The sequence below is a fragment of the Rhinoderma darwinii genome, chromosome 2 (genome assembly GCF_050947455.1).
Source record: "Rhinoderma darwinii isolate aRhiDar2 chromosome 2, aRhiDar2.hap1, whole genome shotgun sequence".
In the NCBI taxonomy this organism is placed as follows: Eukaryota; Metazoa; Chordata; class Amphibia; order Anura; family Rhinodermatidae; genus Rhinoderma; species Rhinoderma darwinii.
The window spans coordinates 461,804,794-461,821,014 of record NC_134688.1 but is presented as its reverse complement, the minus strand read 5'-3'; the positions used below and the strand labels follow the sequence as shown (position 1 = coordinate 461,821,014).

General features: G+C 43.9%; 2 protein-coding genes across 2 annotated transcripts in view; both read right to left on the bottom strand.

Moving 5' to 3' along the window:
* MRPS6 (mitochondrial ribosomal protein S6) overlaps positions 1–15,979 on the bottom strand; it is a 61,260-nt gene extending 45,281 nt beyond the window's left edge. The window contains exon 1 of the mRNA XM_075850983.1: positions 15,794–15,979. Within this exon, the coding sequence (XP_075707098.1) occupies positions 15,794–15,838 (45 nt within the window). The 5' untranslated portion in view covers positions 15,839–15,979. The remainder of the gene's footprint in view (positions 1–15,793) is intronic.
* Positions 1,598–4,367, bottom strand: SLC5A3 (solute carrier family 5 member 3). Its single transcript, XM_075850982.1, has one exon. The coding sequence runs from the start codon at positions 4,131–4,133 to the stop codon at positions 1,989–1,991; it is 2,145 nt and encodes a 714-aa protein (XP_075707097.1). The 5' UTR covers positions 4,134–4,367; the 3' UTR covers positions 1,598–1,988.
* Positions 15,980–16,221: the final 242 nt, after the last annotated feature.

Genomic DNA, 16,221 nt, shown 5'->3' with positions numbered 1-16,221 from the left:
GAAGGGCTGTGCATTACATTGACAGCTCATTCATTTTAAAGAGTACCGTCGAATGCTTAATTGCCCCTGTGGTGGCACCGCAAGGATAGCGAACACTTACAAGCCAGGTTCTCCCACAAATTACAACTGATGGCTAAAGGCTCTAACAGTATGACAACACCGTAAACTATCTGCTCCACGAAGTGCTTCACATCAACGACCAGTCCATGCTAGGATTGTAGTAGACCAGTCCATGCTAGGATCCAGTTTGATTGTGGCACCCCAAACGCCAAGTATCATGATCCCGAAATTCTTACCTCTAATACTGTACACATATTGTAAGTATTTCCAATAGTAATGTGGCCATACAAAGTTTAGACTTTAACCCAACCCCAATAATATTTATAGAGAACCCCAAATATCAAAAAACCCAATTTTTACAGGAAGAGTCACATTTCGGTTCCAAATCGCTCTGTACATTGCTTACTTTTTGGTAAATCGTTTTTCGATAGTTTACCCTTATGAAAACAAGTGAAACATTCAAGTGCAACAAGCTTTATCCAGTCGTCTTCCCTCATAAGCAAATATCATACTTTTGTCAAATCCTGACTGCGAAAGCTTTCAGAAAAGTACCAGAGGCGATGACCCAAGGCATCTCTTGAAAGCAACTTGACGGGTCAAGCAATGCCTCAGATTTTTGGTCTAGACACGCAGTAAGAGTACGGTTACAGTAAAGTTGAATTATGAGTATGAGGAAGGAACAAATCTAAAAAAGGCACAATAAGCCCAAAAGTAAAACAAAAAAATATATATATAAAAAAAAGGAAACACGTAGTTATTAGTCAGTCTGAAAGCAGTCTTGTAAAGATCTAGCAAGGAAAGGGGGCTTCAACTAGTTTTAATCTGGTTGATTCACACGGGGAGAGGCAGTAGGGGCAAAATGATTGCCCCCTAAAACGGAAATAGAGGACTTGATTTATTTAAATTACCGATATGAGATAGAAAGAAGAGGAGATTATAATAGGAAGCAGTGTTAGTACCATTTTTGTTTGGAGGGATTGTGGGAGTTGGGTACACAGAGCCTGTATGATGATTCACGGAGTCCCTATGACTGTGTACCGCCATACGGTGCCTCTGTACGTCATCTTATTACGGATTATAGACTCAGATGGAACATGCCACAAAAACCTATGAATGCCTCCATATCAGATTGTTTAGCCTCATAATCGAATATGGGTTTTAGATTGCGGCTCCATACAGTTTGGTTGTATGGAGCTATAATTCGGCTATGCTTATAAAGGCCTTAATGTCCCTAAAAGAAGAAAAAAAAAAAAAAGCCTGGATGTCTTGAGCCCCTTACATAGTTTAATAAAGGCCTAGTAGAAAAACTATACTACAATAATGAACATAACTTAGCTCTTAAAAAATAATGAAGCCTAAAAATTGTACAAAAAAAATCTAAATAACTGCAAATCAGCACAAATTGTTTTCTATAAAATGTAATTAAAATAAATATTAAAGACAAACATATAAAATTAAGTATTAAGGACCCAATTACACAAGGAGACAGATTTCCTAAACGTAAGACCATTATTCTCAGAATCCAAATTGTAGTTATAAAAAAAAAAAAACAAGACGAAAAAGTATTGTGGTGATTAAAGACTAAGGCAAGGTCAAGGTAGTTTGCACTATAACAAAAAATAAAAAAATACATATAAAATATAAATTTTAAATTCTGAAATTTGGTGTGCCAAATTCCTCCTGCTCCTCTGCCTACCGGTAAACGTTCCTCAATATAATAAATTAAATATTTGGTTGAAATAATTAGATGATCAGATCCATAAGGGATTTCACAAGTGCTCAGTTTGGTCAATAATGATCTGGTAAAAGGCCTTTTTTCAAAGTAAACAACGCATTGGAAGATGGAATGGACCCATACTTCATTCCGTCCTTTAAAAGGCAAAAGTTAAGGATTGTTCGCCTCGCCCTGCAGAAGGTAAATTTTACACTTACAAAGAGAAGTAAATGAACATAAAAACCCCTATGGAGCATACACAAACCAGTCCAGTGTTGAGAACTCGCGTGACAATCGGGTTCTCTTCCAACATTTTTAAGCATACAGCTTCATCGTCCACCTCCTCCTTTATAGCTCTTTTATTGGCAGCGGCGCTTTTATACCCACAGAACCAGTCTAAACACGTTGAGCATCTGCTTTTGTCCTCTTTATTCAGCTCTGGTGGCAACTGTCCCATAAGAGACGCTTGCCCGTTAGAGTAACAATCCACCGGCGTCTCTGCTTCGGAGACACTTAAGGAACTTAGTGGATTGGAGTCATCTTTGTAAGTCATTAGAAGGTCTATGTCCTCAGTTTGGATACTCTTAATATAGTCCTCAGACTTCCCATTCGGAAGCACTTGTTTTAGGTGCTCTGTGGAAAGTGTGGTATTTTTCTCATGTTCTTTGTAGGAATCCTCGGTGTGTGTTTTCTCTTTCATGGACTTGTTTTTTAGTGCCCAGAAAGTAGTGGTCCTGATTTGTTCTGGCGTTGGAGGTGCAGTCAAAAGGCTGACTACAACAGCAATAATACCGGTGATCCAAAATAAAGCGGTTGCGATATACATATAGTGGATGTTTTTGATGAAATCAGGCCTATCGTCCGGTAGGTTGCACTCTGGGACTCGATAAACGAAGGCCAATACGAGGCGGGTTACTCCAAGTACAAATCCTACCATGCCACCATAAAATGCCCCTTGTTCATTGCAGCGCTTCCAGAATACGCCCAGCAGGAACAAAGCTGCTACCGGAGGAGTCAAGTAGTCCGCCACCTCCTGAATGTAAAGGTACATTTGTCCCCCTTGCATTTCTACAATGATTGGGACCCAAGCAATGCTGATGATCACCATGAAAGCTACAAACACCCTCCCGACAAGCATAAGCTCTCGAGAAGCTGCATTTTTCCGCATATATTTGTAGATGTCAAGGGTAAAGATGGTGCTTGCACTGTTAAATATGGAGTCTAGGTCACTCATAAGGGCTGCAATCATAACAGCCATCATGAGTCCGCGTAGACCTACCGGGAGAACTTTCATGACTAATCGTGGGTAGGCAATATTGGAGCAGCCTGCTCTGCTGCCACACACTTCCATGCAGTGCTCGGGGTTAATGCAAGCAATATCATCCACAAACATTATTCTCGATATCATGCCTGGAATTACGATCAAGAACATTGGTAAAATCTTTAAAAAGCCAGCCATAAGAGTTGATCCTTTGGCGTGGGAAATATTTTTGGCTGCCAAAACTCTTTGGACGATGACCTGGTCTGCACACCAATACCACACTGAAGCAGGAGTCTGACCCAGGAGAAATCCCGGCCAAGGGATGTCTTCATCTGTGGCTTCTCGGAGCATTTTAAGAGAATCTGGTTTTGGTGTGACATGGCACGAGTTAGTATTGGTAAAGTTATGTGTCAGCAATATAGAGGTGATATTGGGCGTTGCCAACATGTATCTCCTTTTTACTTCTTCAAATCCACCGATTTCCACAAAACTTATAATGGTCAGAGTCAGTGCCCCTATGATCATGAGAAAGGCCTGGAGGGTGTCCGTATAAATCACTGCTACCAAACCACCCGTGACCGTGAGGAGTGCAGTCATTCCAATGAGAAGGATTACCGACAAATAAAGGTTCCATCCGAGAGATTCTTGGATGAACAATGCCCCTGAATACAAGTCTACGGACAATTTGGTGAAAATGTACAAAATCAAGGACAGGATAGCAAAATACACTTGGATTCTATGTCCTCCATAACGTTTGGATAAATATTCAGGCATAGTGTACACTCCAGAGCGTATGTAGACTGGAATAAAGACCCATCCAAGGAGCTGCAATAGTAACAAGGCGTTTAGTTCCCATGCACCTACTGCGAATCCACTCGCTGCTCCAGATCCCGATAGTCCAATGAAATGTTCACTACCAATATTGCTTACAAACAGGGAGGCACCAATAGCTGCCCAGGTCATAGAACGACCCGCCAGGAAGTATCCGCTTATAGTACTCCTGTTCGATTTCCACATGGCAAAAAATCCAAAACACAACACCAGTACAAAATACAACGCCACTATGGCGATATCAGCCGCTTCCAGTGAAGCCCTCATGATTAGATGATGGGGGGTACGTCCAGTTATTATTTGATAAAAATCCTTTAAGAACCACACAGGTGTCTTAGGTCAAAACAGTGCAAAAAATATTTTAAAAAAAAGTCTTTGTCCTTTGGTTTGCTTTCTTGATGCCAGTTCCTGCAATATTCGATGCTTAGCATGCACTTTTTTTTTTTAATTCGACAATTTTCAAAGCCATCGGCTATTTAACCATGGAAGGAGGACCTATGGTTAGGAACCCTGCAAGGCAGCAAAAACAAAAAGACAAAGACACAATTAGAAAAGGTAGTCATTGAAAAGACAATGACGCTTGAATAAAAAAAAAATATATATATATAAAAAAAAAAAAAAAAAACTTCCAATAGTTACAAATGCCCTGGAAGGTTAATAGCATATTGCATTTCAACGCTAAGATCTGGGCTACACAGAGACTTTTTGTAGTACTACGGATTGATTTTAACTATCGAGTGCCAGCTGCAGTCCACAAGATTGCATACAACTCAATGTAATGTATTCCTTTGGGCTGCAGCGCTACAAAACGTCTCCATGCAGCCCAGGTCTAAAAGGTACATAGACAGTTAGCTACGGGTAAGGAGGAAGATGGGAATGGGAACTTCACACAACATTAAAAATACAAAAACAACTTCACAAGTGATCGTTCCCATTGGACAATCTAAAAATGGATTACATTTCCTAATCTACGAGAGAACTAGAAAGCAAAATAAAACGCTGAGTGCAAGTATAGCCAAAAGGGTTTTGAACATCCATATTTCCGACAAGCGTTGGTTGAATTGCCGTAATTACATTTGTTAGGCACTAGGTTAAGGTTATCGATCAAGTAGACTAAGCAACTTTTTCAAAAATGTTATAGGGCTCGTTCATATTAGCGTCACCAACCAAAAGTTGAGGGCAGAGGTGTTTAACACTGGTGTGATAGGGCTTGACCAATTAGGTTGATCGCATCTTCTCAACCAAGTCCTACCAGGTCTCTATTAGGGTCGAAAAAAAACATCAGAACTTTATTCAACCTGGACAGATCCCAGGGGGCCAATGCGCCTAGAAAACAGGAGCTGCTGCATAACTTTTTGGGGTTGTTTTTTTATTGATTTCTATGGAAGGTCTGATTTCCTGGCTACAAATGGTCTCCTGGACTGCTCTAACTGCCTGTCAGAGTACACCCCTTTCTAAACAGTAGGGTCAGTTCAAGAGTATATGGGATGGCCATACTGAAGTTCTATTTAGGAGCATCATTTTACGTAATTCCTCTTCTACACAATTAGGCCTCATGCAGAAAGCCTTGCCCGTAATCACTGCCTGTGAATGCGGGCACGTCTGACCACGGATAGCCATCCGCATTTTTGGCCCATGCTCCCATACAAAGTATGGGAGCACAGTCCGTGAAAAGCAAAAAAGATAGGACATGTCCTATCTTTTGCGGAGGCTTTCTACGGCCCGGACACCTTCCCGTAAATATACAGGAAGGTGTCCGTGGTCAATATAAATGAATGGGTCTGTAATTGCGGCTCGCTATTACGGACGAATTCTACAGTCGTGTGCATGGGGCCTTGGACAAATACCTGTTGCCAGGTAGCCAACGTGACTAAACGTTTGCTGCTGGCAACAACTTTTGGGGGTTTTCTACTGATGTTATTGCGAGTTCTCGTTGCCTAGCTACTATAAAGAAATCAAACCGACTCCTGAAGTATCCCGCGAAACTCTACTGTAATTTGCCTACATTTGCCTTCCTATAGAGAGCAAAATTCGAATAGCCCAACATTTATGGGACTACGTGATGACAGATCTACAGACTCCCAAAAAGGCATTTTGGAAAAGCAAGGATGAAGGCTGTATAAAACAATTCAGGCTTTCCTTGCCCAGAACCAGATAATCTGAACTCCGTGGTCCGAATCCATATTCAAGCCAAGACAGAATGAGTTCAAGACTGTAGGGCGTTTATTTATACAGATTATCATCAGGACAACCAATATGGATCAGGATAACCAATATAATAGTGGTAAACATTATAAAGAAATGTGGAGTAAGACATCAACAAACAATGAATAAAAGAAAGAGAACCCTGCCCATAAGGGAGGTCAAAAGAAGAGCGTCAAACATTCATACCAAATACTTACAATTACTTGTTGGCTCTCAAAGGAATACACAAAGTTCGCTTGCCAATGTGCGTAATTTTAGGTGAAATATACACTTTAACCTCTAAATGAGCAGGCCTGAAAAGGCCTTAATGACCGGTTTAATTAATTTTTTGCCTCTTGGACTTTCAGCAGTCATAACTTTTTTACTTTTTATTGAAGTGGATATATGAAGCATTGTTTTATGCGGGAGAAACTGTATTTTTTCTTTTCTTCACAGTTTGGGGGAGGTACAAAGAATATGTACCACCCACATTAGTGAGAGTGACGTCAGGGGATCCACCTGGAGAAGAATCCCCAGCCAGAGCGTCGGCAACGCTGGTTTGAGATTCCGATTCTAGAGGGAACCCCAATGGTGTTATCTACAGGGGAAGGGGGTGTAGCGCTACCCACAGGGTAGGGTGTGTCGCGCTATTAACAGGTGGGGGAAAGTGTGGCGCTATCTACATAGGCACTATCTAGAGGGGACACTGTTGCACTATCTACCTGGGCACTACCTACAGTGGGTACTGACTATCTACATGGGCACTGGTGTTTTTTGTATATTTGTCTTCAATCCATGTTTATCGTTTCGGGGGGACATTTTGGGGGTTTCGGAACCAATTACTAGTTTTCCATAGGGTTATGGTTTCAACAAACATTGGTTGTCCCGATACCAATTATTATTGTATGTTGAGGCACCACTGTAATGTATTAGCATACTCCTGTATGCTAACACATTATACTGTGTCAGTAGGACAACACATAGTGGTGCCCTAATAGCAGGCTTACAGGACAGACAATCCTGGGGTCCTTCCTAGGTCCCCAGGACTGACTGCAGTGTTCCCCCAGTCTCCGGAACCCGGTGACGTGACCATAGAGGGGAGTCCCCTTTGATCATGCCGGGGTCACGAACCGAGGCGAGCAAAGTGTCAAAAATAGCTGGGGTCAGAGTTTCCTCCGATCCCAGCTGTATTCACTAGGCTTCTCTTTGTACAGGGTCTGTTAGTAACAGCCCCTGCTTAGAAAATGAGGGTTCACTAGCAACAGGGACGCAAAAAGAAGTCGCTGTAGAATTCGGACCAAAAACAGTGCCACGCCAGCACCACAGGTATACTAGTGGTAAAATACAGTCGGACCTTTCGAACATCACAGATTGTTCACACAATAGTTAATTTAAACACAACCTAAAACTGTTTTCTACAGAGCAACAACAACTAAGAAGTATAAAGCACCCGAGTCATGATCTGCACACGTAATAAAGTTAAAACCTGCAAAACAGAAATGTTTAAAGCCATATAATCTGTACTTACGACGTAAAACCTCTTTTCTTGGCTTTAATACTACAGTAAAAAAAAATGAAAAAAAAGAACATGAAATAAGGATTAAGAGCTGCTCCTGCAGGGGAAGTGATTGAAAGAACTCGAGCCAAAATCTTATTAAAAAATGGACTTGCAGAACACGGACACATACATAGTGTTCCCGGAACCCCAGAGTCTGGACATCAGGAGAACCACATAGAGTCATGAAGATTTCGGGGAAAATTCCTAACCGGAGGTTGCAGATCAGACTAGTGAATAGGTTTGTCATAATACCAGAATTGGACTTCGATACCGATACTTTGTGTAGTATTGCGATTCTCTATACCAAAACGATACTTTGCCCACACTACTAAAAAAACAAAAAAATAAAGTTCTTCCATTTTCTGATGTGAGGCGCGTGGTGTGATGAATTTTGAACCTCCAAGTGCCTCACATTTATAATAATTAACCCAATCATGTTCCTCAGTCGTAATAGACAATATTGGGTTAATGTGAGGTACAGGATTGTGTTAATTACTTTTAGGCCTCATTTACACGAGCGTGTGCGTTTTGCGCGCGGAAAAAACGCAGCGTTTTGCGCACGCAAAAGGCACTTGACAGCTCCGTGTGTCATCCGTGTATGATTGCGCGGCTGCGTGATTTTCGTGCAGCCGCCATCATAGAGATGAGGCTAGTCGACGTCAGTCTCTGTCCAGGGTGCTGAAAGAGTTAACTGATCGGTAGTAACTCTTTCAGCACCCTCGACAGTGAATTCCGATCACCATATCGAGTAACCTGTTTAAAAAAAAAGAGGTTCGTACTTACCGAGAAGTTCCCGGCCGTTGCCTTGGTGACGCGTCCTTGGTGACGCGCCTCTCTTGACATCTGGCCCCACCTCCCTGGATGACGCGGCAGTCCATGTGACCGCTGCAGCCTGTGCTTGGCCTGTGATTGGCTGCAGCTGTCACTTGGACTGAATTGTCATCCCGGGAGGTCAGACTGGAGGAAGAAGCCGGGAGTTATCGGTAAGTCAGAACATTTTTATTTTTTTTACACGTTCACGTATATTGGGATCGGAAGTCACTGTCCATGGTGCTGAACCAGTTTAACTATTTCAGCACCCTGGACAGTGACTGTCTCCTGACGTCGCGTACCGCAACATTTTTTGCCGGGTTCGGTCAAAACGAGTTCGGTTCGCTCATCTCTAAGACACTCCGTTCGGATGTTTGTAAACAGAAAAGCACGTGGTGCTTTTCTGTTTACATTCAGTTTGACAGCTCTTGCGCGAATCACGCAGTTCGCACGGAAGTGCTTCCGTGCGACCTGCGTGGTTTTCACGCACCCATTGACTTCAATGGGTGCGTGATGCGCGAAAAACGCACGACTATAGAACATGTCGTGAGTTTTACGCAACGCACTCGCGCTGCGCAAAATTCACGCATTGTCTGCACTGCCCCATAGAGTAATATAGGTGCGTACGACACGCGTGAAAAGCGTAAACATAAAAGACGCTATCAATTTGTCGTGCAGGTTATTACCGTTGCGGCGATACCAAATGTGTGTATTTTATGTATGGAGACTTATTTTAATGTTTATTGTAAAAAAATCTGTGTGTTCTTTTTTTATTTAACATTCATTTATTTTTTTTACTTTTCTATTTTTAAACTACAATGTACTGGCATATATCTATATACTGATAGTACGCAGGCAGTCGTTAGGACATACCTAAGTATGCCCTAAACAGGAAATATGGTCAGACAGCCCTGGGGTCCTTCAATGTACCCTGGGCGGTCTGCCCATATATGGTATGTCGCTCAATCTTGCCACAGGGATTCCCTGTGACAGAATCCAAGGGGCATCCCCCCTTCTCATTTTCCCCTTGAATGCTGTGGTCAGCTTTGATCGCAGCATTGAAGGGAATAGCGGCGGAGATGAGGTTCTCTCATCTCCGCCGTTAGAGCGGGGCTTCAGCTGTGTACAACAACCATTGCCCCGCTCCTGACAACGAGTGTGCGCGCAGTCAGCACCATGTGATGCGGTCGGCGCTGCACTTCTGAGCGGCGGCGCCAGCACTGATGACAGAACATGGGGGTGTTTTGCAGTGCGTCCGTCATGTTCTCTGTCTTCAGCACCGGCGCTCATTAGCACAGCGCTGGCCGCATCACATCATGCTGACCGCGCGCACTTGTCAGGAGCAGGGCAATGACTATTACACAGCCACCGCCCCGCACTAACTACATTCACGTGTTACAATACTAAGCTGTGCAACCGCACAGCTTAGTATCGAAATACATGAATTAACAGTATTGAACAGTTTCAGAGTGCACGGCATCAAAATAGTATCGATATTTCGATGCATCATGCAACCCTACTTCGTTATGCAGCATGTCTGGTCAGATTGCCAATAAGGACTAAGGAGTGCGGGAAGAGCATTGGTCGTCACCCAGCTTTCCAAAAAGAGGCACTACTTGCAATTGGGACAAAAGATGTTGGAATGAAAACCGGGTACAACTTTCTAACAAGAGCAGGGGAAATGTGGCGTTACGTACGCCCTTACAATGCGCCCACAAACTCTGTTCCTGTGTCTCCGTACAGAACAGGGACTGCAGTGTTATATTTTTTTCAGAGTGACCATGTAGTAGCACAAGTTACTCGGCTGCTCCTTCTGACAGCAAAAGGTGCCCGTGAGTATCTGCAGAAACATTTCTTATGTAATATCTCCCCACACAATAACCGGAGTGGTATTATAACATAGGACAATATACAAGGTGCCGCGGCAGCACCACAAATCCTGATCAGGACGCGCGGTCCTTACTTCACCAACCAGTGTGCAAATATTTCTACACCTTGCCCCCATGCCGGCCCCAAAAAGAAGGAAAATAAATGGAATTCATGAAAAAAATCCTATTGTTATAATTTATCAAAACGACACAGAACACGAGACTGGACCCTTGAACGTCACACCCGTCCATGCCGATTCTAGAAGGAACGGTTTCCACTGGAGCGGGCATTTAGGTTCATTTAGCAAAAGTGGTGCGACAATACGGGAGAGAAATATGTAGGTATGGGAACAGTATGGACTGAACTATGAATAAACCAATCCTTATTATGGGCCTATGTTTCTATAAAACAAACACTAAAGAGGTCGCCTCACCTTGAGCTTTTTTTGGAGTTAAAGCCGGCCCGGCGATCAGCTTATCCAGCTTCTGAAACTCCGGGTACTACCTTAAAGCATGACACTTGCTGGACAATACACGCGGGCACATGAACACAGGGGCTGGGGGATGGGGGGTGATAAATGAGACGGATCGGTGGAGCAGAAAAGCACCATGGTCGCCCTAGATTGGCGCTCTTCTTACCTCCAGGTCAACCTCTTGTGAGGACTCTGACCCAGGCGCTACCACAGAAGAAACTCGTCCCCCTCGTCCTCTATTGCGTCCTTAGAGGATTAGTCCTCTGTCCTTAGCGGCTCCTCTAAGCTCTGGGAGCCTTATTGGCCCAATGTGCCGGCACCTGACTGACGTCATTGGGGGCCGCCCCGGCAGTGCCACACTGACGGAACAGTACGAGAGTTTAAAGAAGTACATAGAGAGGTTCTGAGAGACTTTTATGTACTTATATTACCTCTTAAACTGTGCCGCCAGTGCCGTCCTCCCGCTCAAAAGAACGCACATGAGACAGATTCAAAGCGTTCGCTTACAGACGTCAATGAAGAGGCGTGATTGCGACCTCTACCAGGACCCCTCTCTACGATATGTCTATATGCCCTAGTAGGTCGTAGTGAGACAACCCCTTTAAGGGTAGGAACTTTTGGTCAAACTTTTGAGGTGGTCAGACTCTGTTTCCTGTAGGGAAACGGACGTCGTGTCCCGGTAAAGTGTGGATAACTAAACGGCTCTGAAGACGTGACCCAAACATTCATTCAAGTTTATAAAGTTCACAAAATGGTCTTTATGTGGCGTTCCTAGCGCCTAATATCAAGGTTATTACGGTCGTGAGGATACCAAATATGTGTAGGTTAGTGGAGGGAAATACATGAAATAAACTTTATTTTTATCTTAAAGTTATGTTTTTATGGTATTTTTACCATTTTTGTCTGGGGCGACGTTCACATCACGCTTTTGATTAACTTTTAGCGTATACGCTGGGGAAATCTCCCAACATGCGATCCGAACATAAATTTCCTAACCTATACAACTGTAAGGCACATGCACACGACCGCATTCTGCATCCGTAATTACGGACCCAAACAGTTCTATTGGCTACGGACACCTTTCCTTTTATTTGCGGAGAGGTGTGCGTGCTCAAAAAATGATAGAACAGGTCCTTTTTTTGGCCGGAATTACGGCACGTACACGCTATGGGAGCTTTCGTAAATACGGACAGCTATGGATGTGCATCCGCAAACCGTCCGTATCGATGGAAGCGTTGCTATGCAACATGTTGGTGACATCATTTGCAGCCTCCCTCTTTTTTTTACGGATCAAATATGGACCGTATTTACGGACAGTATTTCAGGATAGATGAATACGGTCGTGTGCATGGGTCCAAAGCTATACAGTTGCACGCGTCGCCCATAGGCCCCCGTTTTCATGAACGACAAAGACACATATATGTATATATGTAATATGAGCTTACTTGACAGGGAGACTATTATATGGGACGCAATTCACCATTATATTTCCGGCTACCACTACTATAGGATTCCTTAACCCTTTCCCGCCGCAGGCCTTTTTACATTTTTGTTTTTTCTCCCCACCTTGAAAAAGACATAGCTTTTTCTTTTTCCATCGGGCATAGCCGTATAAGGGCTGCTTTTTGGCAGAACGAGTTGAAGAGTTTCGTGGGGCACCATTTTTTGTACCAAAAAGGTCTTACTGGGGTGGAATGGGGGGGAAAAAACGATTCCTCCATTGTTTTTTGGGTCTCGTTTTAAGGGCGTGCGGCAAAAACAACTTATCTTTATTCTGCAGGTCAATACGATTACGGCGATACCAAATTTATCTAGTTTTTTTATGTTTACTATTTGTTCAAGGAAAAAAACGACTAATTGTTAAAAATAAAAATGTATTTTGTGTCGCCATAACTTTATTTTTCCATTGATTGAGTGGTATGAGGGCTTGTTTTTTTTTGCGGGGCAAGCTGTCGTTTTTATTGGTACCACTTTAGGGTACATGAGACTTTTGATCACTTCCTATTCCACTTTTTTTTTTGCGGGAGATGAGGCGACCAAAAAACAGCGATTCTGGCGTTCACCTATTTATTTATTTTTTACTGCGTTCACCATGCGAAATAAATAACGTTATATTATAATAGTTCTACTTTTTACGGAGGCGGCGATGCCAGTTCCGTAATTTTTTTTTGTTTACATTGCTTTTGGGAGAAAATATAATTTTTTGTAACATATATATATAAAAAAAATTCTCATTAGGCTCCCAGGAAGGGGGCGATGGGTCACCCCCTCTTTCTAACGGCTTAGTTGATGCGGTCGCTGTTGACTGTGGGATACAAGGGGTTAAACCAGCGGGATCATAGTAATCTCCGACCCCGCTCGTTGCCGTGAAGTGTCAGCTGTGACATAAAGCCAACCCATGCATTTCATACTCTCCCTCCCGGCCTTCGCCATAGGAAAGGGTTAAAATACAGGTCTGATTGGTTGTCTTTTGAATCTAAAGAAGTACCCCTCTAAATATATAAACATTTAAAAGGGGTTCCCCACAAAAAAACACGCCGTGCCCCCATTTCCGGTAAATACGGAGATGATAAAAACTAGTACAAAAGGAGGAGTGGAATATTTGCCCATAGCAACCAATCAGGTTGCAGCTTTCACTTCCAAAGAGCTGGGGATTGGTTGCTATGGGTAACTACTCCATGTTTCTGAGGCACTAGTTTTGATAAGTCTCCCCCACGGTGTGCGGAGATAAAACCCCAGGGAGACAACGACCGGGTAATCGCAATTTCTTTCGAGTTTTACAATTTACAAACATCATCTGAGACGTCACGAGTGAAATCGTCCATATTGGAGGCAATACCGATTACGTATATCACCCTTTACCGGTCTTACCTACCTAGAATTTGCCATCTTCATACAATGCATGTGGATGGCGTTTTGAAAACACCCTCCACATGTCGCCCAAAAAAAAAAAAAAAATAAAAAACACGCTGCCCCTTCACTACATTAGGCTCTGTTCACATCTGCATCGGAGGCTCCATTACAGGCCTCTGCCTTCGTTTCGATGAAAAACGTTGAAAAATATAGCGCAGCAGGCTGTGGTATTTCTTCCGGTAAAACTACAGGTACCCTGGCGGAACCTGACAGAAGCCAATATGTTCCGTCAGGCACCGTTACGCAACGTCTCCACCTCTTCCTTTTCAGAACAACGGAAAACCTAGCGCAGATGTGAACGAAGCCTTACCCAACACAGTGACCTCCATACACGTGTGGCTATGTGTGGTACTGCAGCTCCACCCACTCAAGAGAATTGGTACCAGCCGCAGCCACGCGTGTATAAACATCGCTGTAAGATTATGTAGTAAAGAAGTCGCTGCCCCTTCACCCTGCTAATCATGGGGGTCCTGAGGGCCAGACCCCCGCTGATCATACACTGATAACCAATCAATGTAAGATTACGGAATACCTCTTTAAGAGAAGTACGAATCTGATGGTGGGAGAGGGGATCATTTTGAAGATTTCTGCTTGCTGTCAGTGAATGACAGCATTCTTATTTCCATCTAAAAGGTGGAAACCTATTCTTGGCAGCAAGGTCAGACACGATATAAAATAGAAAAAGTTTCTATTCTATGCAGAAGTCACTAAAAACCTGTGATGTAAACCGCATGTATGATCCGTGTGAAAGAATCATCATCATCATCATCAGCGTTTGGCGGCTTATCTAATAACGTAAACTATTCCATCGCAGACCCCTGTAATAACAGTGTTACAGCATAAGAGACGTAATACCATGCATGTACCCCCGACCCCCACATATCAGAGGAGAGAAGTTGAGCATATAGCACCAGACTCCAGTATATGACATATCAACACGAAAATAATAGAAGCCCAGGAAGTAGGACTGCGCATATTACCCGGAATCTCTTATATACTTAGGTCGTATTCACACGAGCGCGTTCAGTCCGGGATATACGGTCCGTATGCCGGCAGTATTTCCCGGACTGAACACTCTGCAGGGAGCCAGGCTCTTGACGCTAGGAGTCCCTGCCTCGCTGCGGGACAACTGTCCCACACTGAAGACATGATGAAGTACGGGACAGCTTTCCCACAGCGCCTCCTAGAGTCATAAATCAGTATAACGCTAGGAGCCCGGCTCCCTGCAGCGTGTTCGGTCTGGGAAATACTGCCGGCATACGGACTGAACGCGCTCGTGTGAATACGACCTAATTAGGCTTCTTTCACACTAACGTCAGTAGTAGTAACCGGTTACGTCAGAGGAAGAAGATCGAAAGATTAAACGGGAAGCAACGGTTCCGTCAGAATTACTATTGATTTCAATGGTAATTCTAACGTTTCAGTTGCTTTCAGTTCGCTAGGTTTCCGTTTTTTGTTTTTTCTTCACGGAAACAGAACACCTGCGGACTGCACTTTTGCTTCCGTCAAAAAAACGTAAACCTTGAAAACGGAGACAACTGAAACAAAGGAATTATCATTGAAATGAATGGTAATTCTAACGGAACCGTGGCTTTCCGTTTAATCTTACGATCCTCTGTTCGTCTGACCGGAGAGGTATACGAACGCTAGTGTGAACTTAGCCTTAAGGGAGTAAGAAAAACAACAAGTACTGCGCTGGAAGCAATACAGCGCTTATTACCCCAGACAAAGCATAGAAATAGTAACACTGGCGCGGTCCGTGACGTGGGGCTGCGCGTGACGTGGGGCTGCGCGCGTAGTAGAGCTGTGCATATAACCAGGGTATAGAATGAATGGAGGGTACACAGGGTACAGTGACAGTAGTTGGTGAAGGGCATTACTTCAATCTGCATATCACACTGCGCACACAATGCTGCTGGGCACCTGCACGGAGATCCCACACTGGCTGCCAGCCTGTACTCTGAGCTCCTCTCAGCTGCCTGTGCCCTCTGGACTGCTATGAATGGGGCCACGAGATACTTACATGGGGCACAGGGTGCAGCACAGGGGCCCGGAGCCGGCTGTGCCAATCAGAGGTGAGCACGTTTTTCTGTAAGAAACAAGGAAGACAATGGCACTCACCCTCTGCATGGCCTTGAGGATCAGAGCCATCTCGTATCTGGGCATGTCCTGGTGGAACGGGCAGCGGCGGCTTCTATCTCTTATCAAGTCCGAGCGGCGCCCGACTAAGCCCAGATACAAGTGAATGAGCTCCCCGTGTAACACGAAGGACAGCGCTGACAGTGCCGGCTCCGCCCTCCTCCTCCTGCAAACCCTCCCCTTCCTCCCAGCCCAGAACCACGCCCTCCAGCCGGCTGCTCACACCCCCTCCATGTCACATACCACCTAGCACACACTGCCTGCATGCATACCTATATACTGTACTATACCCATGTACTACACCTATAAACTGTACTATACCCATGTACTACACCTATATACTGTACTATACCCATGTACTACACCTATATACTGTACTATATATCATGTACTACACCTATATACTGTAC

Bases quoted from the DNA above. Each gene is read 5' to 3' on its own strand.
- SLC5A3 (XM_075850982.1), bottom strand. From the start codon at position 4,133: ATGAGGGCTTCACTGGAAGCGGCTGATATCGCCATAGTGGCGTTGTAT.